Source organism: Thalassophryne amazonica, chromosome 16, assembly GCF_902500255.1.
Source record: "Thalassophryne amazonica chromosome 16, fThaAma1.1, whole genome shotgun sequence".
NCBI lineage: Eukaryota > Metazoa > Chordata > Actinopteri > Batrachoidiformes > Batrachoididae > Thalassophryne > Thalassophryne amazonica.
Genome location: NC_047118.1, coordinates 87,919,940 through 87,943,287, shown reverse-complemented (window position 1 = coordinate 87,943,287; position 23,348 = coordinate 87,919,940). Strand labels below are relative to the sequence as shown.

The following is a 23,348-nucleotide window of genomic DNA, read 5'->3' as shown; positions in this document are numbered from 1 at the left end:
TGTGGCTTGAATTCAGAGTTTGGGGGTCGTCTCACAAACTGTCTGCGGCCCTTGGACCCAAAAAGAACAATTTTACTCTCATGAGTCCACAAAATATTCCTCCATTTCTCTTTAGGCCAGTTGATGTGTTCTTTGGCAAATTGTAACCTCTTCTGCACATGTCTTTTATTTAACAGAGGGACTTTGCGGGGGATTCTTGCAAAAAAATTAGCTTCACACAGGCGTCTTCTAACTGTCACAGCACTTACAGGTAACTCCAGACTGTCTTTGATCATCCTGGAGCTGATCAATGGGTGAGCCTTTGCCATTCTGGTTATTCTTCTATCCATTTTGATGGTTGTTTTCCATTTTCTTCCACGCGTCTCTGTTTTTTTTTTTTTTTTTTTTTGTCCAATTTAAAGCATTGGAGATCATTGTAGATGAACAGCCTATAGTTTTTTGCACCTGCATATAAGTTTTCCCCTCTCCAATCAACTTTTTAATCAAACTACGCTGTTCTTCAGAACAATGTCTTGAACGTCCCATTTTCCTCAGGCTTTCAAAGAGAAAAGCATGTTCAACAGGTGCTGGCTTCATCCTTAAATAGGGGACACCTGATTCACACCTGTTTGTTCCACAAAATTGATGAACTCACTGACTGAATGCCACACTACTATTATGTGAACACCCCCTTTTCTACTTTTTTTTTACTAATAGCCCAATTTCATAGCCTTAAGAGTGTGCATATCATGAATGCTTGGTCTTGTTGGATTTGTGAGAATCTACTGGTACCTTGTTTCCCATGTAACAATAAGAAATATACTCAAAACCTGGATTAATCTTTTTAGTCACATAGCACTACTATTATTCTGAACACTACTGTGTATATATACATATACATATACTGTGTATATATACATATACATACACATATGCACAACTGTACACACATACATATACACATATACATCTGCATATATATATGTACGTACAAATATAAGTACATATGCATATATATAAACATGATTGGGATTAAAAAGAGATAGGAGCATCTTCTTTACAATATGTGAAGTGGAGTTTAGATGTGATAAGGTGACATTAGTGCTGGAATTTGTAAACGAGTTGTTATTGCACATGATTTGTGGACATATTAATAATGCACATGATTTGTGGACATATTATTGCATGTGGTTATTTCACAGTGTTATTGTACAGTCTGACAGCAGCAGGGAGGAACGACCTGTGGTATCGTTCCTTATTGCACTGAGGGTGCCTCAGTCTGTCACTGAACGAGCTGCTCAGCTCCACTACAGTCCGGTGCAGAGGGTGAGAGGAGTTGTCCATGATGGATTTGAACTTGGTTAACACCCTCCTCTCAGCCACCTCCTCCAGAGAGTCCAGAGGACAGCCCAGGACAGAGCTGGGCTTCCTGACCAGCTTGTTCAGTCTCTTTCTCTCCCGCTCTGTGCTGCCCAGGGCCCAACAGACGACAGCATAGAGGAGAGCTGAGGCTACAACAGAGTCGTAGATGGTCTTAAGCAGAGGCCTGCTCACTCCAAAGGATCTCAGTCTCCTCAGGAGGTGGAGGCGACTCTGTCCTTTCTTGTACAGGGCGTCAGTGTTGTAAGTCCAGTCCAGTTTGTTGTTGAGGTGAACACCCAGGTATTTGAAACTGTCCACAGTCTTCATGTCCTCCCCCTGGATGTTCACTGGTGGGTGAGGTGGTGGTTTCCTTCTCAAGTCGATCACCATCTCCTTCGTCTTACTGGTGTTTAGACACAAGTGGTTGCGCTCACACCAGTCCACGAAGTCCGTGATGACCGACCGGTACTCCAGCTCGTTCCCCTCAGATACACGACCCACAATGGCGGAGTCATCAGAGAACTTCTGGAGGTGGCAGCTGTCCATGTTGTAAGGTTGTAAGGTTGTCCACCTTACCACCTCAGACTGACAGCCGCGTAGCCGCACGTACTGCGGGCTGTCAGTGAGGTAGTTGATGGTCCAGGCGGCGAGATGTCCATCCACACCTACATCCTCCAGCTTCACCCACAGCAGCTCCGGTCTGATGGTGTTGAAAGCGCTGGAGAAATCAAAGAACATGACTCTCACAGCGCTCCCGGTCTCCTCTTATGATTTGACCATGTGGGCAAGTGCTCAGCCACGCCAGAATTTTTTTTGTGGAGAGCATATTGATATACCAACTTTATGTCAAAAAATGTTTTTATCTAGCTCAAATGCCTTCATAGTGGAAAAAAAAATTGCAGTGTGGGGTACCATAACATGGCACGAGCCAATTTTGAACCTGTATTTGCATATTCAGAAAGCAATATATCAGCTCTGAATGGAAGCATCAAGCTCAGATTTGGTATTTACAGTATTTGGCACCCCAAAATAATGGATCAACTTTGAAAGACAGATTACTGATCTTCTTTTTACTTTCATGGCAACAAAATTAGCATTGCAGTCATCAACACAATTTTGTTACAAAGTTTTAAAGAGCTGTTCTCCCAGAGTAAATTGAGAGATAATTTAGATATTTCACAATTTACTTTCTATACGTAAAATATATTCATCAGGGTGGGGGTTTCTCGCTCAAAGCAGGTGAAATCTTGCATGGTGCAGTAACGTCTATACTTAGTCTAGTATTATATTAATAGTGCTTAGTTCAGTAGCCAAAACAACTAAGACTGTATTTTTGTTAATGTGTTCATTTCATCAGAAGCATTTAATAGGACAAGGGAATTGTTGTTCTAACAATTTTAGACAAGCTGATCATGAGTCACTGCAGTTTCAAAATAGATCTGATATCAAGATTAACTGCTCATCGTTTTAAATGTGGCTGATGATGTAATCAGCTGCTGCACATAAAGAAGTTGGAGTAACCTGTTCACTTGCCAGTGTATATATTGTATCAGTGAGGAGTGTATGTATTGCTTTGTTTGGAGTAATTAATTACAGCTTATGCATAAATATATTTTACTTAGAGACAGAAAATTCTGAAATATCAAAATTATCTCTCAATTTACTCTTGGAGTAAATTGAAATTTTGTAATTTTTTGCGAGAATGGACAAACTGCTATTTTTGTGATGCTAAATTAGCTCCGTATCCCATTTTTGAAAAATTACTACTGTATCTGGGTGCCCAAATAGGGTGTATTCCATATTTGAGCTTTATATCTGCATTTTTAGCTGAGATAATGCCTTTGAAAAATGAAAAAAAAGCTCAAAATGCATTCGAAAGTGAAAAATAGGATTGTAAAAACTGCTTGGAATGAAGCAGAAGTATTTTGCATGTGTTCATCAGACATATGTAGGTACTTGCAAAAAAAGAAAAAAAATCATGAGAATCTGAGTCGGTGACCTGGGAGGCACCTGATGATTTCACACGGAATAACCCTTTTGCTTTGTTGACACTGAAAATATCACTAAACTTTCTAATCTGCAGTGGAAACTCGGCTAGTGAAGATGTGGGCGAGTATATTTGTTGGATTATAATGAGCTTGTGCAGAGGTTCTGTGATGATGCATCATGTTTATAGATACAGTATGTCCTTTACTTCGTAATATAGACTCAACAAGAACCTTTTGTTGCCAATGCTGAAACAACTAATTCTTTGACACCATCTTTTCAACAGCTACCATGAGATCCAGAAGTTTCACACCCAGATCTTGAGGGTAAAGGACTGTGATGACTTTCCAATGGTCCTAATTGGGAACAAGTCGGACCTGGAACAGCACAGAGTGGTAAAGTACACCCTCAGCAAGCTGTTTGTCATTTTACCTTCTTCCTGGACAGAGGCATCTGGTCACTAGAGGGCACTAGGGTGCCACCCCTGAAAATATTGTGAAAAGAAATATGCCACAACAATGTTCGTAGCACGGGCCGGGGCGGAGGATTAGCAGCAATCTTCCATTCCAGCTTATTAATTAATCAAAAACCCAGACAGAGCTTTAATTCATTTGAAAGCTTGACTCTTAGTCTTGTCCATCCAAATTGGAAGTCCCAAAAACCAGTTTTATTTGTTATTATCTATCGTCCACCTGGTCGTTACTGTGAGTTTCTCTGTGAATTTTCAGACCTTTTGTCTGACTTAGTGCTTAGCTCAGATAAGATAATTATAGTGGGCGATTTTAACATCCACACAGATGCTGAGAATGACAGCCTCAACACTGCATTTAATCTATTATTAGACTCTTACAAAATCAAAACATGAAGACAGATTAATCAAATTTGTTAACACTTGACACAAAGTGAAGAAAAATGAATATTAGGCTGTTTGTAAAAATATCCGTTTGTGTGTATTTTTCTTTACAAACTCAAACATTTACTGTATAAAGTGAAAAATGCTTGTAGATTTCTCTTTCTAGTGAATGACTGAACTCATATTTAGTTGTATGAACACTGTTTCTGTGTTTCATGGAGTCGACCAGCTTCTGTCCCTGTGAACAGGTTTTCCAGTTCAGGTATTTGGACTACAGTCCACAGGTCCTCTGCATTTCTTGGTTATTCCTCAGAAACAGTATTTTTGATGTCACCCCATGGGTTTTCTGTTGGATTAAGATCCTGGGATTGGACTGGACTCTCCATAATGTTAATCTGGTGTGTCTGGAACCAAGATGCTGCTGACGTGTTGGTGTGTTTGGAGTTGTTGTGTTGTTAAAACTCCTGTTTAAAAGAAATAATCTCTTCAGGACCTCTTCAACTATTGTGATGTGTTTAGTGCCGGGTAAATTATGTGATTGTGGTTCATACATCCGTGGCCTCCTGACGTTATAGGGTTTTATACCTGTAAAACATTATTGGCAAGCCCTATTTGAACTATTTTCAGTGGTTTTAGATGCATTTAAAGCAAGAATAATACAACCCCAATTCCAATGAAGTTGAGTTGGAAAATGTAAATAAAAACAGAATACATTGATTTGGAAATCCCCTTCATCCTATATTCAGTTGAATACACCACAAAGACAAGATATTTAATGTTCAAACTGATAAACTTTATTGTTTTTGTGCAAATATTTGCTCATTTTGAAATGGATGCCTGCAGCACTTTTCAAAAAAGGTGGGACAGTGGTATGTTTACCACTGTGTTACATCACCTTTCCTTCTAACAACACTCAATAAAGCCCAGGTTACACATAGACGGTTTTGTCGGCGAGTAGTACGCAGACCGAAGTTTGCGGTAGTTCCAGCTGTTTTTGCGTTGGAAAGGGGCGGAGCGCGCGCACGTAAAAAACAAAAGAAAGAAAAAAAGAAACTCCGTTCCCCGCTGCTGTTTGCTGTGGGGCTGCTCCTCCGCTCTTTCCCCCAAAAAACTCTGTCATAATTGTGTTTAGAAGCCAGTCACCATTTGCTTTATTATACATCTGTGTAGCTAATAAGCAAAATAATCTCCAGGACGATTCGCGCGTGCACGCACGTAAAATAAAAATAAAAAGAAACTCCGCTCCACGCTGCTGTGGTGCTGCTGCTCGCTCCAAAAAGCTCTGTCATGATTGTAAAATAAAGGACAAAAGAGACATAAGTCCTGCTCACAGGCTGCTACCAGATACAGGACATGTTCACATCTTCAAACTCCAGACATCTCCACGTCACTACATATTCAGTCCCTGATTGGTCCTCTTTTTTTCTCCTTCTCAGTCATGTTTTGTGCTTGAACATTAAACAACTACATGAAGTCATCTAAAATAAATATGTGTAAAATAACAGCCTGTTAAAGTTCAGAGTTCTCAGCTGCTTTATGTGATTTCTGCTTCTGAACATCACTGCAGAGTTTCTACACATCAGGGTTTTAAAACATACGTGTGTGTGATTTTTATTCTGTTCATTCATTTATTCTCATTTTAAGGAAGTTTGACCAATTTATTTCATCTCATACTTTCAGTCTGTCACCGTCACGTGCACACGGTGTGAACAGGACGAACCGTCAGAACAGTCCTGAGAGAAATAAAGGCAGCAACAGTTTAGTTTGTGTTGTTTTTCACTCTGTGCCCAGCGCGTTCCTCCACTGCCCTTCCTCCTCGCAGCCAGCCAACTCGCGCGCACTCTCTCTCACACACACACACACACACACACAGCAATTGGACCCAGTCTTAATTTTAGACAGCTTTAATCAAAGCCGCAGGCTATTTTTTTTCAGGATCTTTTTTGAAAATTGACCACTCAAATGACAGCAGGAAAGCTCGCTGCCTAAATCCTTGGTTCCCCCTCCCGTCTGCTCCCATGAATTTTTAATCCCGTACCGTCCCAATCACATGATAAATAGCAAAGTTGACTCCTATCCCCTGGGAATCCCACGGGAATCCCTGACCCGTGGGATTCACGAAAAAATGTCAGCCTCTTCTACGAACACACACTCCATACAGTGGTCTTGCGCATACATTGATATCATGTTTTCCAATTGTCCGCTGCGTGGAGAGTGGCGGGAAAAAACAAAGACGTTCTTGTGAGATGTGAGACAAGACGTGATATAAATAAGAAAACAAAAAGGCAGCGGTCAGGTATTTTGGTTCCAAGCGATGAAAATAAAGAATTTGAACATTTTAAACCAAAAAAAAAATACCACTTGTCCGGTCGAACAGCGATTTAGAGCATATTGCTTGTCCGATCACATTTTGTACTTGTCCCGGACAATAGGACAAGCATTAATGTCAATGCATGGAATGAATGAGTCAACCAATCAGTGTTAGCAGAGGCGCATTTTACCCATAATCCCTTTGGCATCTGTCTGTGTTTGTTACAAAACTTCAGAATTAGTGCATTATTTAAAATTAAAAGATATATGTCATATTTTAATTACGTACAAATGACAGATTGGCATTAATGGAATTATTCTATCGGTATTAATTTTATTTATAAATCAAAACCATAAGTCAGCACTGCTTTATTTTCCAAGACCTCCGCCTCACGGCAACACTGTTCCTGAGTAGAGCATTGAGCTTCGCTGCTCCTCTCTGCTGCAAGTTATGTAGTAAACAGGAGCTTCCAGCAGGGGGCAGGACACTCAAAGACAGAAGTACTGACTCATTGTTTGGGTCTGCTGTCGCTTTGATGTTTCCAGAAGCGATTGTGGTGTTAAAACTCAAAATCAGCTTGTTAGTAGTTGCAAATGTACCGGAGACAATACTAGAAGTTATCGGTTAGCTGTAGCTTCCGATACATTTTTGGGTGGCTTTTCAGTTTAGCTTTATAAAAGATAACTTTTCAGTTAGCTGATTATCTGTTGTTGAAGCTAACTTTTTGATTCTGTGTCCACCACTGGTCATACCTCCTCCAAAGTTAGAAGGTGATCATTTATTACAACGTGACATCGATGCAGCTCTGAGCCTGATACCTGAAATGACGCGTTACTGTGCACCACAGAGAGACGCAGCTGCCTGTGTTATGATGGAGACAATATTCACATTGTTTACGCAGGCCGGCTAGGTGACTGTGAGGAGGAAGCGTAGTCCTAAACACAAGCCCCCTGTACACCACCAACCCGTTCACATTTCTAACCGTTTTTCCCCACTCGGCGACACACCCGCCGAGGAACAAACTCTTGTTATTGGCGACTCTGTTTTGAGAAATGTGAAGTTAGCGACACCAGCAACCATAGTCAATTGCCTTCCGGGGACCAGAGCAGGCGACATTGAAGGAAATTTGAAACTGCTGGCTAAGGCTAAGCGTAAATTCGGTAAGATTGTAATTCACGTCGGCAGTAATGACACCCGGTTACGCCAATCGGAGGTCACTAAAATTAACATTGAATCGGTATGTAACTTTGCAAAAACAATGTCGGACTCTGTAGTTTTCTCTGGGCCCCTCCCCAATCGGACCGAGAGTGACATGTTTAGCCGCATGTTCTCCTTGAATTGCTTGCTGTCTGAGTGGTGTCCAAAAAATGAGGTGGGCTTCATAGATAATTGGCAAAGCTTCTGGGGAAAACCTGGTCTTGTTAGGAGAGATGGCATCCATCCCACTTTGGATGGAGCAGCTCTCATTTCTAGAAATCTGGCCAATTTTATTAAACCCTCCAAACCGTGACTATCCAGGGTTGGGACCAGGAAGCAGAGTTGTAGTCTTACACACCTCTCTGCAGCTTCTCTCCCCCTGACATCCCCCCAATACCCCATCCCCGTAGAGACAGTGCCTGCTCCCAGACCACCAACAACCAGTAAAAATCTATTTAAGCATAAACATTCAAAAAGAAAAATAATATAGGTCCTTCAACTGCACCACAGACTAAAACAGTTAAATGTGGTCTATTAAACATTAGGTCTCTCTCTTCTAAGTCCCTGTTAGTAAATGATATAATAATTGATCAAAATATTGATTTATTCTGCCTTACAGAAACCTGGTTACAGCAGGATGAATATGTTAGTTTAAATGAGTCAACACCCCCGAGTCACACTAACTGTCAGAATGCTCGAAGCACGGATCGAGGGGGAGGATTAGCAGCAATCTTCCACTCCAGCTTATTAATTAATCCAAAACCCAGACAGAGCTTTAATTCATTTGAAAGCTTGACTCTTAGTCTTGTCCATCCAAATTGGAAGTCCCAAAAAACAGTTTTATTTGTTATTATCTATCGTCCACCTGGTCGTTACTGTGAGTTTCTCTGTGAATTTTCAGACCTTTTGTCTGACTTAGTGCTTAGCTCAGATAAGATCATTATAGTGGGTGATTTTAACATCCACATAGATGCTGAGAATGACAGCCTCAACACTCTATTATTATTAGGCTTTGCTCAAAATGTAAATGAGTCCACCCACCACTTTAATCATACTTTAGATCTTGTTTTGACTTATGGTATGGAAATTGAAGACTTAACAGTATTCCCTGAAAACCCCCTTCTATCTGATTATTTCTTAATAACATTTACATTTACTTTAATGGACTACCCAGCAGTGGGGAATAAGTTTCATTACAGTAGCAGTCTTTCGGAAAGCGCTGTAACTAGGTTTAAGATATGATTCCTTCTTTATGTTCTCCAATGCCATATTCCAACACAGTGCAGAGTAGCTACCTAAACGCTGTGAGTGAGATAGATTATCTTGTCAGTAGTTTTACATCCTCATTGAGCACAACCTTGGATGCTGTAGCTCCTCTGAAAAAGAGAGCCTTGAATCAGAAGTGCCTGACTCAATGGTATAACTCACAAACTCATAGCTTAAAGCAGATAACCTGTAAGTTGAAGAGGAAATGGTGTCTCACTAAATTAGAAGATCTTCACTTAGCCTGGAAAAAGAGTTTGTTGCTCTATAAAAAAGCCCTCTGTAAAGCTAGGACATCTTACTACTCATCACTAATTGAAGAAAATAAGAACAACCCCAGGTTTCTTTTCAGCACTGTAGCCAGGCTGACAAAGAGTCAGAGCTCTATTGAGCTGAGTGTTCCTTTAACTTTAACTAGTAATGACTTCATGACTTTCTTTGTTAATAAAATTTTAACTATTAGAGAAAAAATTACTCATAACCATCCCAAAGACATATCGTTATCTTTGGCTGCTTTCAGTAATGCTGGTATTTGGTTAGACTCTTTCTCTCTGATTGTTCTGTCTGAGTTATTTTCATTAGTCACTTCCTCCAAACCATCAACATGTCTATTAGACCCCATTCCTACCAGGCTGCTCAAGGAAGCCCTACCATTATTTAAAGCTTCGATCTTAAATATGATCAATCTATCTTTATTAGTTGGCTATGTACCACAGGATTTTAAGGTGGCAGTAATTAAACCATTACTTAAAAAGCCATCACTTGACCCAGCTATCTTAGCTAATTATAGGCCAATCTCCAACCTTCCTTTTCGCTCATAAATTCTTGAAAGGGTAGTTGTAAAACAGCTAACTGATCATCTGCAGAGGAATGGTCTATTTGAAGAGTTTCAGTCAGGTTTCAGAATTTATCATAGTACAGAAACAGCATTAGTGAAGGTTACAAATGATCTTCTTATGGCCTCAGACAGTGGACTCATCTCTGTGCTTGTCCTGTTAGACCTCAGTGCTGCTTTTGATACTGTTGACCATAAAATTTTATTACAGAGATTAGAGCATGCCATAGGTATTAAAGGCACTGCGCTGCGGTGGTTTGAATCATATTTATCTAATAGATTACAATTTGTTCATGTAAATGGGGAGTCTTCTTCACAGACTAAGGTTAATTATGGCGTTCCACAAGGTTCTGTGCTAGGACCAATTTTATTCACTTTATATATGCTTCCCTTAGGCAGTATTATTAGAAAGCATTGCTTAAATTTTCATTGTTACGCAGATGATACCCAGCTTTATCTATCCATGAAGCCAGAGGACACACACCAATTAGTTAAACTGCAGGAATGTCTTGCAGACATAAAGACATGGATGACCCCTAATTTCCTGCTTTTAAATTCAGATAAAACCGAAGTTATTGTACTTGGCCCCACAAATCTTAGAAACATGGGGTCTAACCAGATCCTTACTCTGGATGGCATTACCCTGACCTCTAGTAATACTGTGAGAAATCTTAGAGTCATTTTTGATCAGGATATGTCCTTCAATGTGCATATTAAGCAAATATGTAGGACTGCTTTTTTTTACTTTTGCGCAATATCTCTAAAATTAGAAAGGTCTTGTCTCAGAGTGATGCTGAAAAACTAATTCATGCATTTATTTCCTCTAGGCTGGACTACTGTAATTCATTATTATCAGGTTGTCCTAAAAGTTCCCTGAAAAGCCTTCAGTTAATTCAAAATGCTGCAGCTAGAGTACTGACGGGGACTAGAAGGAGAGAGCATATCTCACCCATATTGGCCTCTCTTCATTGGCTTCCTGTTAATTCTAGAATAGAATTTAAAATTATTCTTCTTACTTATAAGGTTTTGAATAATCAGGTCCCATCTTATCTTAGGGACCTCTTAATACCATATCACCCCAATAGAGTGCTTCGCTCTCAGACTGCAGGCTTACTTGTAGTTCCTAGGGTTTTTAAGAGTAGAATGGGAGGCAGAGCCTTCAGCTTTCAGGCTCCTCTCCTGTGGAACCAGCTCCCAATTCGGATCAGGGAGACAGACACCCTCTCTACTTTTAAGATTAGGCTTAAAACTTTCCTTTTGCTAAAGCTTATAGTTAGGGCTGGATCAGGTGACCCTGAACCATCCCTTAGTTATGCTGCTATAGACTTAGACTGCTGGGGGGTTCCCATGATGCACTGAGTGTTTCTTTCTCTTTTTGCTCTGTATGCACCACTCTGCATTTAATCATTAGTGATTGATCTCTGCTGTCTTCCACAGCATGTCTTTTTCCTGATTCTCTCCCCTCAGCCCCAACCAGTCCCAGCAGAAGACTGCCCCTCCCTGAGCCGGGTTCTGCTGGAGGTTTCTTCCTGTTAAAAGGGAGTTTTTCCTTCCCACTGTCACCAAGTGCTTGCTCACAGGGGGTCGTTTTGACTGTTGGGGTTTTTCCGTAATTATTGTATGGCTTTTGCCTAGCAAGTGCCTTGTTGCAACTGTTTGTTGTGATTTGGCGCTATATAAATAAAATTGATTTGATTTGATTTTGAATTGATTTATGTCGCCCATGGGAAGGAATGGACAGATATCTGTAGTGTAAGGTTTATTGTGGATATAACAGCCTGTTCAGATTTGCAGCGGCATGTGCACAGTAGTGCACGGTGCTTTTGGTTTGATAGCTGCTGTTCACATTCACTGTACTTGATATAATTCATAATTATTATCATGATGAAGCGTGCCACATGCATTTCTACAGTTCCTTTGCGCTCCGGGGAGTGGGCATTATTATATGTGGCATGTGCTGGTCATACTGACAGGCTTTTGTGCCAGATCCATCTTGAGGTTCCCTCGTACATACTCAAATCATTTTGGATCCTGTTTTGTCACCATCAGAATATGTAAATTGCAGTCAACTGGTGCTCAGGTTACACATGGACCGTTGTCAGATAGGTGTCCCATCTCGACGGAACCCGGAGGAATATGAACATGTGCATCACATTCAGGGCCACCGGCCGATTTTGACCAACTGTGTGAACTCTCGCAGATGGCTGTCAGAACGCTTTGGAACTACAACACGACATTTTTTGGATGTGCGCCGATTCGTCATTCTGACACCATTCTGGCTATGTGTGATGGGGGGTATAAATGTGCACTTATAGCTCATAAAATTAAGATTGGCGGAATGACTGGAGCAGCGCTACTGCATCAAATTTTGCCAGAAACTGGGCGACAGCCAGGTGGAAACCATTCGGACGATTCTGACGACTTTCGGTGACGATCCTATGGGCATCACGTAAATGAGTCCACCCACCACTTGTAGATCTTGTTCTGACTTATGGTATGGAAATTGAAGACTTAACAGTATTCCCTGAAAACTCCCTTGTGTCTGATCATTTCTTAATAACATTTACTCTGATGGACTACCCAGCAGTGGGGAATAAGTTTCATTACACTAGAAGTCTTTCAGAAAGCGCTGTAACTAGGTTTAAGGATATGATTCCTTCTTTATGTTCTCTAATGCCATATACCAACACAGTGCAGAGTAGCTACCTAAACTCTGTAAGTGAGATAGAGTATCTCGTCAATAGTTTTACATCCTCATTGAAGACAGCTTTGGATGCTGTAGCTCCTCTGAAAAAGAGAGCTTTAAATCAGAAGTGCCTGACTCCGTGGTATAACTCACAAACTCGCAGCTTAAAGCAGATAACCCGTAAGTTGGAGAGGAAATGGCGTCTCACTAATTTAGAAGATCTTCACTTAGCCTGGAAAAAGAGTCTGTTGCTCTATAAAAAAGCCCTCCGTAAAGCCCCAGGTTTCTTTTCAGCACTGTAGCCAGGCTGACAAACAGTCAGAGCTCTACTGAGCCGAGTATTCCTTTAACTTTAACTAGTAATGACTTCATGACTTTCTTTGCTAATAAAATTTTAACTATTAGAGAAAAAATTACTCATAACCATCCCAAAGACGTATCGTTATCTTTGGCTGCTTTCAGTGATGCCGGTATTTGGTTAGACTCTTTCTCTCAGATTGTTCTGTCTGAGTTATTTTCATTAGTTACTTCATCCAAACCATCAACATGTCTATTAGACCCCATTCCTACCAGGCTGCTCAAGGAAGCCCTACCATTATTTAAAGCTTCGATCTTAAATATGATCAATCTATCTTTATTAGTTGGCTATGTACCACAGGCTTTTAAGGTGGCAGTAATTAAACCATTACTTAAAAAGCCATCACTTGACCCAGCTATCTTAGCTAATTATAGGCCAATCTCCAACCTTCCTTTTCTCTCAGAAATTCTTGAAAGGGTAGTTGTAAAACAGCTAACTGATCATCTGCAGAGGAATGGTCTATTTGAAGAGTTTCAGTCAGGTTTTAGAATTCATCATAGTACAGAAACAGCATTAGTGAAGGTTACAAATGATCTTCTTATGGCCTCAGACAGTGGACTCATCTCTGTGCTTGTTCTGTTAGACCTCAGTGCTGCTTTTGATACTGTTGACCATAAAATTTTATTACAGAGATTAGAGCATGCCATAGGTATTAAAGGCACTGCGCTGCGGTGGTTTGTATCATATTTATCTAATAGATTACAATTTGTTCATGTAAATGGGGAATCGTCTTCACAGACTAAGGTTAATTATGGAGTTCCACAAGGTTCTGTGCTAGGACCAATTTTATTCACTTTATACATGCTTCCCTTAGGCAGTATTATTAGACGCCATTGCTTAAATTTTCATTGTTACGCAGATGATACCCAGCTTTATCTATCCATGAAGCCAGGGGACACACACCAATTAGCTAAACTGCAGGATTGTCTTACAGACATAAAGACATGGATGACCTCTAATTTCTTGCTTTTAAACTCAGATAAAACTGAAGTTATTGTACTTGGCCCCACAAATCTTAGTAACATGGTGTCTAACCAGATCCTTACTCTGGATGGCATTACCCTGACCTCTAGTAATACTGTGAGAAATCTTGGAGTCATTTTTGATCAGGATATGTCATTCAAAGCGCATATTAAACAAATATGTAGGACTGCTTTTTTGCATTTATGCAATATCTCTAAAATTAGAAAGGTCTTGTCTCAGAGTGATGCTGAAAAACTAATTCATGCATTTATTTCCTCTAGGCTGGACTATTGTAATTCATTATTATCAGGTTGTCCTAAAAGTTCCCTGAAAAGCCTTCAGTTAATTCAAAATGCTGCAGCTAGAGTACTGATGGGGACTAGAAGGAGAGAGCATATCTCACCCATATTGGCCTCTCTTCATTGGCTTCCTGTTAATTCCAGAATAGAATTTAAAATTCTTCTTCTTACTTATAAGGTTTTGAATAATCAGGTCCCATCTTATCTTAGGGACCTCATAGTACCATATCACCCCAATAGAGCGCTTCGCTCTCAGACTGCAGGCTTACTTGTAGTTCCTAGGGTTTGTAAGAGTAGAATGGGAGGCAGAGCCTTCAGCTTTCAGGCTCCTCTCCTTGGGGTTTTATGTAATTATTGTATGGCCTTGCCTTACAATATAAAGCGCCTTGGGGCAACTGTTTGTTGTGATTTGGTGCTATATAAATAAAATTGATTGATTGATTGATCACACAGATTAATGAGTGGTACAACCGGTTTAAAGACGTCCGCACAATGGTGGAGAGCGAGCCGCACTCCGGTCGGCCATCAACATGCTGAAATGACCGGATCATTTCCAAAGTGAACGCTGTGGTGATGTGGGACCGTCGTGTGACTATCCGAGAAATTGCGGAAGAGGTGGACATCAGCACTTTTTCAGCACATTCCACTGTGACAGAAGATGTGGCCATGAAAAGAGTGGCGGTGAAATTTGTGCCGAAGCTGCTGACAGCGGAGCAAAAGCGCCTTCGTGTTGAAGTCTCACTGGACATGCTGGACTCCGAAAAATGGTGCCCACCTCTTCCACAATTTCTCGGTTAGTCACACGACTGAAAAGCCACCAAAAGCCGCCTGAATCTTCGGAATGGTGGAAGAGCTGGGCATGTTACAGCATGTCCTGTGAGACTTCAACACGAAGGCGCTTTTACTCCGCCATCAGCTTCATGCCGAAGCCATCGGCCTGAATTTCGCTGCAACTCTTTTCATGGCAAAATCTTCTGTCACTGTGGAATGTGCCGAAAAAGTGCTGATGTCCACCTCTTGGTTGGTTTCCACCTGGCTGTCGCCCAGTTTCTGGCAAAATGTGATGCAGTAGCGCTGCTCCAGTCGTTCCGCCATTTTCCTTGCAATGAAAATCCGCTGAGAGCACTACACGACCTCACACAAATGCTGCTTACCAGCAACTGATGCAATCGACAGGCCTGAAAAAATTCACGCATGCGCACGAAGGTTTAAGGTTGGCTCATGCAAGCACACCTGATTCAAATCCATCAGGTTTTTGCAAAAAAAAAAAAAAAGGTCGGGTACTTTTCTAACAGACCTCGTAATTCAATGGAAGGCTGATTTCTCACCGTAGTTTTTCCAAGTTCCACTCCAGATTTCTCTCATTTGTGCAGCTTACATGTGTTGAACTATTCAAATTACACATGTTCATATTTTAATGTACAACCAATGTTATTTTCAAATAGACCAATTTTACTGGAATGACAGCTTGTTTCTGAAGGGATTCTAGCGTTGATCTGCTTGACTGTCAGCATTCGTGATTCAGCAGACAAGCCACATGGCCCAGCAGACCTCTGAATGACTCAGTAGATGGAGGAGGCCCACAGTTCAATGAGATGTCTTGCAGGTCCATTGGAGTGGACTGGTTCCTGACAGAGCAGTAGCCGGGGAAGTGCTGCTGCATCCATTCACTGTCGTGTGTGTGCCACAGGTCCGGGGCGCCTGACATTGAGGCTGTGCTCCACTCAGGTGGAGGTGGCTGCCACTGGCGGCTCTAACGGGCTTGGAAACTTTGACATTGGATGCAGCTGCTGCAGGGATTGTTGCAGCTGATGCAGCGCTTGATGCTGTGTAGGAGGAGGAGACAACAGGTCCCTTGGCCTGGACCTCATGCAACATGGAAAGGGCTCAACTCTGGGTCATCCACCGGAGATCAGTTAGGAGATCATTCGGAATCCTACCCACTAGAATGCCAAAGCTGGCACCTCTGGAGGTCTGGTCCTGGAGAAACCCCTTCAGCAGGTTGAACAGTGCACTTTATTTGTCCTGGGACACAGAAGGTGCCATGAATGTCACTAAAGCTGGTGTAGTTGACCTGGGTGGCTCAGAATCAGCCTCAGCAGCAGATATAAACTGGCCACATATTGGTGAGTCACAGTGGCAGAAGAAAGGGAGGAGAACATGTCCACAGAAAGTGGGAGAAGAGGAAAACTAGAAGGCTGGAAGTTAGAGTCGTGACTTTGAAGGTTGGCTGATATGATGGACAGGAGAAAGGTAGACATTGTGTGTGCAAGAGACCAAGTGGAAGGGAAGTAAGAGCAGGAGCATAAGGAGGTGGGTTCAAGTTAATGTATCATGGTAAATGGACTGCATTTATATAGCGCTTTTCCATCTGCATCAGACGCTCAAAGCGCTTTACAAATAATGCCTCACATTCACCCCGATGTGAGGGTGCTGCCATACAAGGCGCTCACTACACACCGGGAGCAACTAGGGGATTAAACCAATCAATCAATGAATTTTATTTATATAGCGCCAAATCACAACGAACAGTTGCCCCAAGGCGCTTTATATTGTAAGGCAAGGCCATACAATAATTACGTAAAAACCCCAACGGTCAAACGACCCCCTGTGAGCAAGCACTTGGCGACAGTGGGAAGGAAAAACTCCCTTTTAACAGGAAGAAACCTCCAGCAGAACCAGGCTCAGGGAGGGGCAGTCTTCTGCTGGGACTGGTTGGGGCTGAGGGAGAGAATCAGGAAAAAGACATGCTGTGGAGGGGAGCAGAGATCAATCACTAATGATTAAATGCAGAGTGGTGCATACAGAGCAAAAAGGGAAAGAAACACTCAGTGCATCATGGGAACCCCCCAGCAGTCTAAGTCTATAGCAGCATAACTAAGGGATGGTTCAGGGTCACCTGATCCAGCCCTAACTATAAGCTTTAGCAAAAAGGAAAGTTTTAAGCCTAATCTTAAAAGTAGAGGGTGTCTGTCTCCCTGATTTGAATTGGGAGCTGGTTCCACAGGAGAGGAGCCTGAAAGCTGAAGGTTCTGCCTCCCATTCTACTCTTACAAACCCTAGGAACTACAAGTAAGCCTGCAGTCTGAGAGCGAAGCGCTCTATTGGGGTGATATGGTACTATGAGGTCGCTAAGCTAAGAAGGGACCTGATTATTCAAAACCTTATAAGTAAGAAGAAGAATTTTAAATTCTATTCTAGAATTAACAGGAAGCCAATGAAGAGAGGCCAATATGGGTGAGATATGCTCTCTCCTTCTAGTCCCCATTAGTACTCTAGCTGCAGCATTTTGAATTAACTGAAGGCTTTTCAGGGAACTTTTAGGACAACCTGATAATAATAAATTACAGTAGTCCAGCCTAGAGGAAATAAATGCATGAATTAGTTTTTCAGCATCACTCTGAGACAAGACCTTTCTAATTTTAGAGAGATTGCATAAATGCAAAAAAGCAGTCCTACATATTTGTTTAATATGCGCTTTGAATGACATATCCTGATCAAAAATGACTCCAAGATTTCTCACAGTTTTACTAGAGGTCAGGGTAATGCCATCCAGAGTAAGTATCTGGTTAGACACCATGTTTCTAAGATTTGTGGGGCCAAGTACAATAACTTCAGTTTTATCTGAGTTTGAAAGCAGGAAATTAGAGGTCATCCATGTCTTTATGTCTGTAAGACAATCCTGCAGTTTAGCTAATTGGTGTGTGTCCTCTGGCTTCATGGATAGATAAAGCTGGGTATTCTCTGCGTAACAATGAAAATTTAAGCAATGCCGTCTAATAATACTGCCTAAGGGAAGCATGTATAAAGTGAATAAAATTGGTCCTAGCACAGAACCTTGTGGAACTCCATAATTAACCTTAGTCTGTGAAGAAGATTCCCATATTTACATGAACAAATTGTAATCTATTAGATAAATATGATTCAAACCACCGCAGCGCAGTGCCTTTAATACCTATGGCATGCTCTAATCTCGGTAATAAAATTTTATGGTCAACAGTATCAAAAGCAGCACTGAGGTCTAACAGAACAAGCACAGAGATGAGTCCACTGTCTGAGGCCATAAGAAGATCATTTGTAACCTTCACTAATGCTGTTTCTGTACTATGATGAATTCTAAAACCTGACTGAAACTCTTCAAATAGACCATTCCTCTGCAGATGATCAGTTAGCTGTTTTACAACTACCCTTTCAAGAATTTTTGAGAGAAAAGGAAGGTTGGAGATTGGCCTATAATTAGCTAAGATAGCTGGGTCAGGTGATGGCTTTTTAAGTAATGGTTTAATTACTGCCACCTTAAAAGCCTGTGGTACATAGCCAACTAATAAAGATAGATTGATCATATTTAAGATCGAAGCATTAAATAATGGTAGGGCTTCCTTGAGCAGCCTGGTAGGAATGGGGTCTAATAGACATGTTGATGGTTTGGATGAAGTAACTAATGAAAATAACTCAGACAGAACAATCTGAGAGAAAGAGTCTAACCAAATACCGGCATCACTGAAAGCAGCCAAAGATAACGATACGTCTTTGGGATGGTTATGAGTAATTTTTCTCTAATAGTTAAAATTCTATTAGCAAAGAAAGTCATGAAGTCATTACTAGTTAAAGTTAAAGGAATACTCGGCTCAATAGAGCTCTGACTCTTTGTCAGCCTGGCTACAGTGCTGAAAAGAAACCTGGGGTTGTTCTTATTTTCTTCAATTAGTGATGAGTAGTAAGATGTCCTAGCTTTACGGAGGGCTTTTTTATAGAACAACAGACTCTTTTTCCAGGCTAAGTGAAGATCTTCTAAATTAGTGAGACACCATTTCCTCTCCAACGTACGGGTTATCTGCTTTAAGCTGCGAGTTTGTGAGTTATACCACGGAGTCAGGCACTTCTGATTTAAAGCTCTCTTTTTCAGAGGAGCTACAGCATCCAAAGTTGTCTTCAATGAGGATGTAAAACTATTGACGAGATACTCTATCTAATTTAAACCTAGTTACAGCGCTTTCTGAAAGACTTCTAGTGTAATGAAACTTATTCCCCACTGCTGGGTAGTCCATCAGAGTAAATGTAAATGTTATTAAGAAATGATCAGACAGAAGGGAGTTTTCAGGGAATACTGTTAAATCTTCAATTTCCATACCATAAGTCAGAACAAGATCTAAGATATGATTAAAGTGGTGGGTGGACTCATTTACATTTTGAGCAAAGCCAATTGAGTCTAATAATAGATTAAATGCAGTGTTGAGGCTGTCATTCTCAGCATCTGTGTGGATGTTAAAATCGCCCACTATAATTATCTTATCTGAGCTAAGCACTAAGTCAGACAAAAGGTCTGAAAATTCACAGAGAAACTCACAGTAATGACCAGGTGGACGATAGATAATAACAAATAAAACTGTTTTTTGGGACTTCCAATTTGGATGGACAAGACTAAGAGTCAAGCTTTCAAATGAATTAAAGCTCTGTCTGGGTTTTTGATTAATTAATAAGCTGGAATGGAAGGTGGCTGCTAATCCTCCGCCTCGGCCCGTGCTACAAGCATTCTGGCAGTTAGTGTGACTCTGGGGTGTTGACTCATTTAAACTAACATATTCATCCTGCTGTAACCAGGTTTCTGTAAGGCAGAATAAATCAATATGTTGATCAATTATTATATCATTTACTAACAGGGACTTAGAAGAGAGAGACCTAATGTTTAATAGACCACATTTAACTGTTTTAGTCTGTGGTGCAGTTGAAGGTGCTATATTATTTTTTCTTTTTGAATTTTTATGCTTAAATAGATTTTTACTGGTTGTTGGTGGTCTGGGCGCAGGCACCGTCTCTACGGGGATGGGGTAATGAGGGGATGGCAGGGGGAGAGAAGCTGCAGAGAGGTGTGTAAGACTACAACTCTGCTTCCTGGTCCCAACCCTGGATAGTCACGGTTTGGAGGATTTAAGAAAATTGGCCAGATTTCTAGAAATGAGAGCTGCTCCATCCAAAGTGGGATGGATGCCGTCTCTCCTAACAAGACCAGGTTTTCCCCAGAAGCTTTGCCAATTATCTATGAAGCCCACCTCATTTTTTGGACACCACTCAGACAGCCAGACGCTTAGCCTGCTCTGGCCCCCGGAAGACAATTGACTATGGTTGCTGGTGTCGCTAACTTCACATTTCTCAAAACAGAGTCGCCAATAACCAGAGTTTGGAAAAATGGTTACAAATGTGAACGGGTTGGCGGTGTACACGGGGCTTCTGTTTAGGACTACACTTCCTCCTCACAGTCACCCAGTCGGCCTGCTTTCCCGGCTGCTCGGGATCTGCCAGAGGGAAACTAACGGCGGCTAAGCTACCTTGGTCTGCACCGACTACAGGGGCCTGGCTAGCTGTAGAATTTTCCACGGTGCGGAGCCGAGTCTCCAATTCGCCCAGCCTGGCCTCCAAAGCTACGAATAAGCTACACTTATTACACTTACCATTACTGCTAAAGGAGGCTGAGGAATAACTAAACATTTCACACCCAGAGCAGAAAAGTGCAGGAGAGACAGGAGAAGCCACCATGCTAAACCGGCTAAGAGCTAAGCTAGCGGATTCCTAAAAACACACAAAGTGAATAATGTGTAAATAATTTAGAGGTGATTCAGCAGAGGGAGTGCTTTAGTTAAGGCACGTGAAGATTACACTGTGAAACAAATCGTTATCTAGGTAACTAGATCAATCTAACTGCGCAGATTAAACAGCTAGCAGATACAGCAAAACACCGCTGTGCTCCGGAACAGGAAGTGATACAATACCGCAGTGAGAGCCAACCAACAGTACAGGCAAGCAAGAGCTGACCTTGCCCAAGGGCCTTTAGTGATTTTCCAGTCAGTCTGTGATTTGAACCGAGGATCTTCTGGTCTCAAGCCAAACACCTTAACCAGTAGACCATCACCTCCCCTATCATGGTGAGGATAGGAAGATAAATGGTGCCATTTTAAAGGAAACATATGTTAAGAGTGTGTTGGTGGATAAATGAGTATCTGACAGGGTGATGAGTGTGAATTTGGAAATTGAAGGTGTGATGATGAATATCATCAGTGTATATTCCCCACATCTTGGTTGCGAGATAAAGGAGAAAGAAGATTTCAGGAGTGAGTTGGATGAGGTGGTGGAGAGTGATCCCAAGAATGAAAGAGTGGTAATAGGAGCAGACCTCAATGGGCATGTTGGCTAAGGGAACAGAGGTGATGAGGAAGTAATGTGTAGATATGGTATCAAGGTTAGAATGTGGAAGGACAGATGGTAGTTGATTTTGCAAAAAGGATGGAAATGGCTGTGGTGAACACCTACTTTAGGAAAAGGGACGAGCACAGGGTGGCATATAAGAGTGGAGGAAGGCGCACACAGGTGGACTACATTCTGTGTAGAAGATCTAAGCTAAACTGTAAAGTGGTGGCAGGAGAGTGTAGCTAGACAGCATAGGATCGTGGTTTGTTGGATGACTTTAGAGGTAAAGAAGAGAGTGAGAGTTGAACAAAGGATCAGATGATTGAAGCTGAAGGAGGAAGACTATTCTGTGAAATTCAGTGAGCTGTTGTGAAAGGCACTGGTTGGAGGGGAATCAGTTTTGGACAACTGGAAAAGTACTGCAGATGTGGTGAGGGAGACAGCTCGGAAGTTACTGGGTGTGGCATCTGGACAGTGGAAGGAAGACGAGGAGACTTGGTGGTGGAACAAAGAGGTCCAGGAAAGCATAAAGAGAAAGAGGTTGGAAAAAAGGTTTTGGGATAGTTGGAGAGATGAAGAAAGTAGACAGCAGCTCAAGGAGATGTGGTATAAGGTGAAAAGAGAAGTGGCAAAAGCTAAGGAAAAGGGCATTTAGTGAGCTGTACAAGAAGTTGAATAGTAAGGAAGAAGAAAAGGACTTGTACTAATTGGCCAGATAAAGGAACAGCTGGAAAGGATGTACAGCAGATTAGTGTGGTAAAAGATGCACATGGTAATGTGCTGACAAGTGAGGGGTGTGTGCTGAGAAGGTGGAGGGAATATTTTGAGGAGCTGATGAATGAAGAAAATGAGAGAGAGAGAGAGAGAGAGAGAGAGAGAGAGATGGCATTCCAGTGGAGGCATGGAAATGTCTCGGAGAGATGGCAGTAGAGTTTCTAACCAGATTGTTTAATAAAATCTTTGAAAGGGAGAGGATGCCTAAGGAGTGGAAACAAAGTGTGCTGGTTCCTATTTTCAAGAACAAATCAAATCAATTTTATTTATATAGCGCCAAATCACAACAACAGTTGCCCCAAGGTGCTTTATATTGCAAGGCAAAAGTATGTCTGCAAGACATTTCTGCAGTTTAACTAATTGGTGTGTGTCCTCTGGCTTCATGGATAGATAAAGCTGGGTATCATCTGCGTAACAATGAAAATTTAAGCAATGCTTTCTAATAATACTGCCTAAGGGAAGCATGTATAAAGTGAATAAAATTGGTCCTAGCACAGAACCTTGTGGAACTCCATAATTAACCTTAGTCTGTGAAGAAGACTCCCCATTTACATGAACAAATTGTAATCTATTAGATGAATATGATTCAAACCACCGCAGCGCAGTGCCTTTAATACCTATGGCATGCTCTAATCTCTGTAATAAAATTTTATGGTCAGCAGTATCAAAAGCTGCACTGAGGTCTAACAGGACAAGCACAGAGATGAGTCCACTGTCTGAGGCCATAAGAAGATCATTTGTAACCTTCACTAATGCTGTTTCTGTACTATGATGAATTCTAAAACCTGACTGAAACTCTTCAAATAGACCGTTCCTCTGCAGATGATCAGTTAGCTGTTTTACAACTACCCTTTCAAGAATTTATGAGAGAAAAGGAAGGTTGGAGATTGGCCTATAATTAGCTAAGATAGCTGGGTCAAGTGATGAGTTTTTAAGTAATGGTTTAATTACTGCCACCTTAAAAGCCTGTGGTACATAGCCAACTAATAAAGATAGATTGATCATATTTAAGATCGAAGCATTAATTAATAGTAGGGCTTCCTTGAGCAGCCTGGTAGTAATGGGGTCTAATAGACATGTTGATGGTTTGGAGGAAGTGACTAATGAAAATAACTCAGACAGAACAATCGGAGAGAAAGAGTCTAACCAAATACCAGCATTACTGAAAGCAGTCGAACATGAAGATATGTCTTTGGGATGGCTATAAGTAATTCTTTCTCTAATAGTTAAAATTTTATTAGCAAAGAAAGTCATGAAGTCATTACTAGTTAAAGTTAAAGGAGTCGGGCACTTCTGATTT

General features: G+C 41.3%; 1 protein-coding gene across 1 annotated transcript in view; it reads left to right on the top strand.

The window, feature by feature from the left end:
• rras (RAS related) overlaps nt 1-23,348 on the top strand; it is a 168,300-nt gene that overhangs the window by 126,669 nt on the left and 18,283 nt on the right. Inside the window, exon 4 of the mRNA XM_034190365.1 lies at nt 3,614-3,722. Coding sequence (XP_034046256.1) covers nt 3,614-3,722 — 109 coding nt within the window. The remainder of the gene's footprint in view (nt 1-3,613; nt 3,723-23,348) is intronic.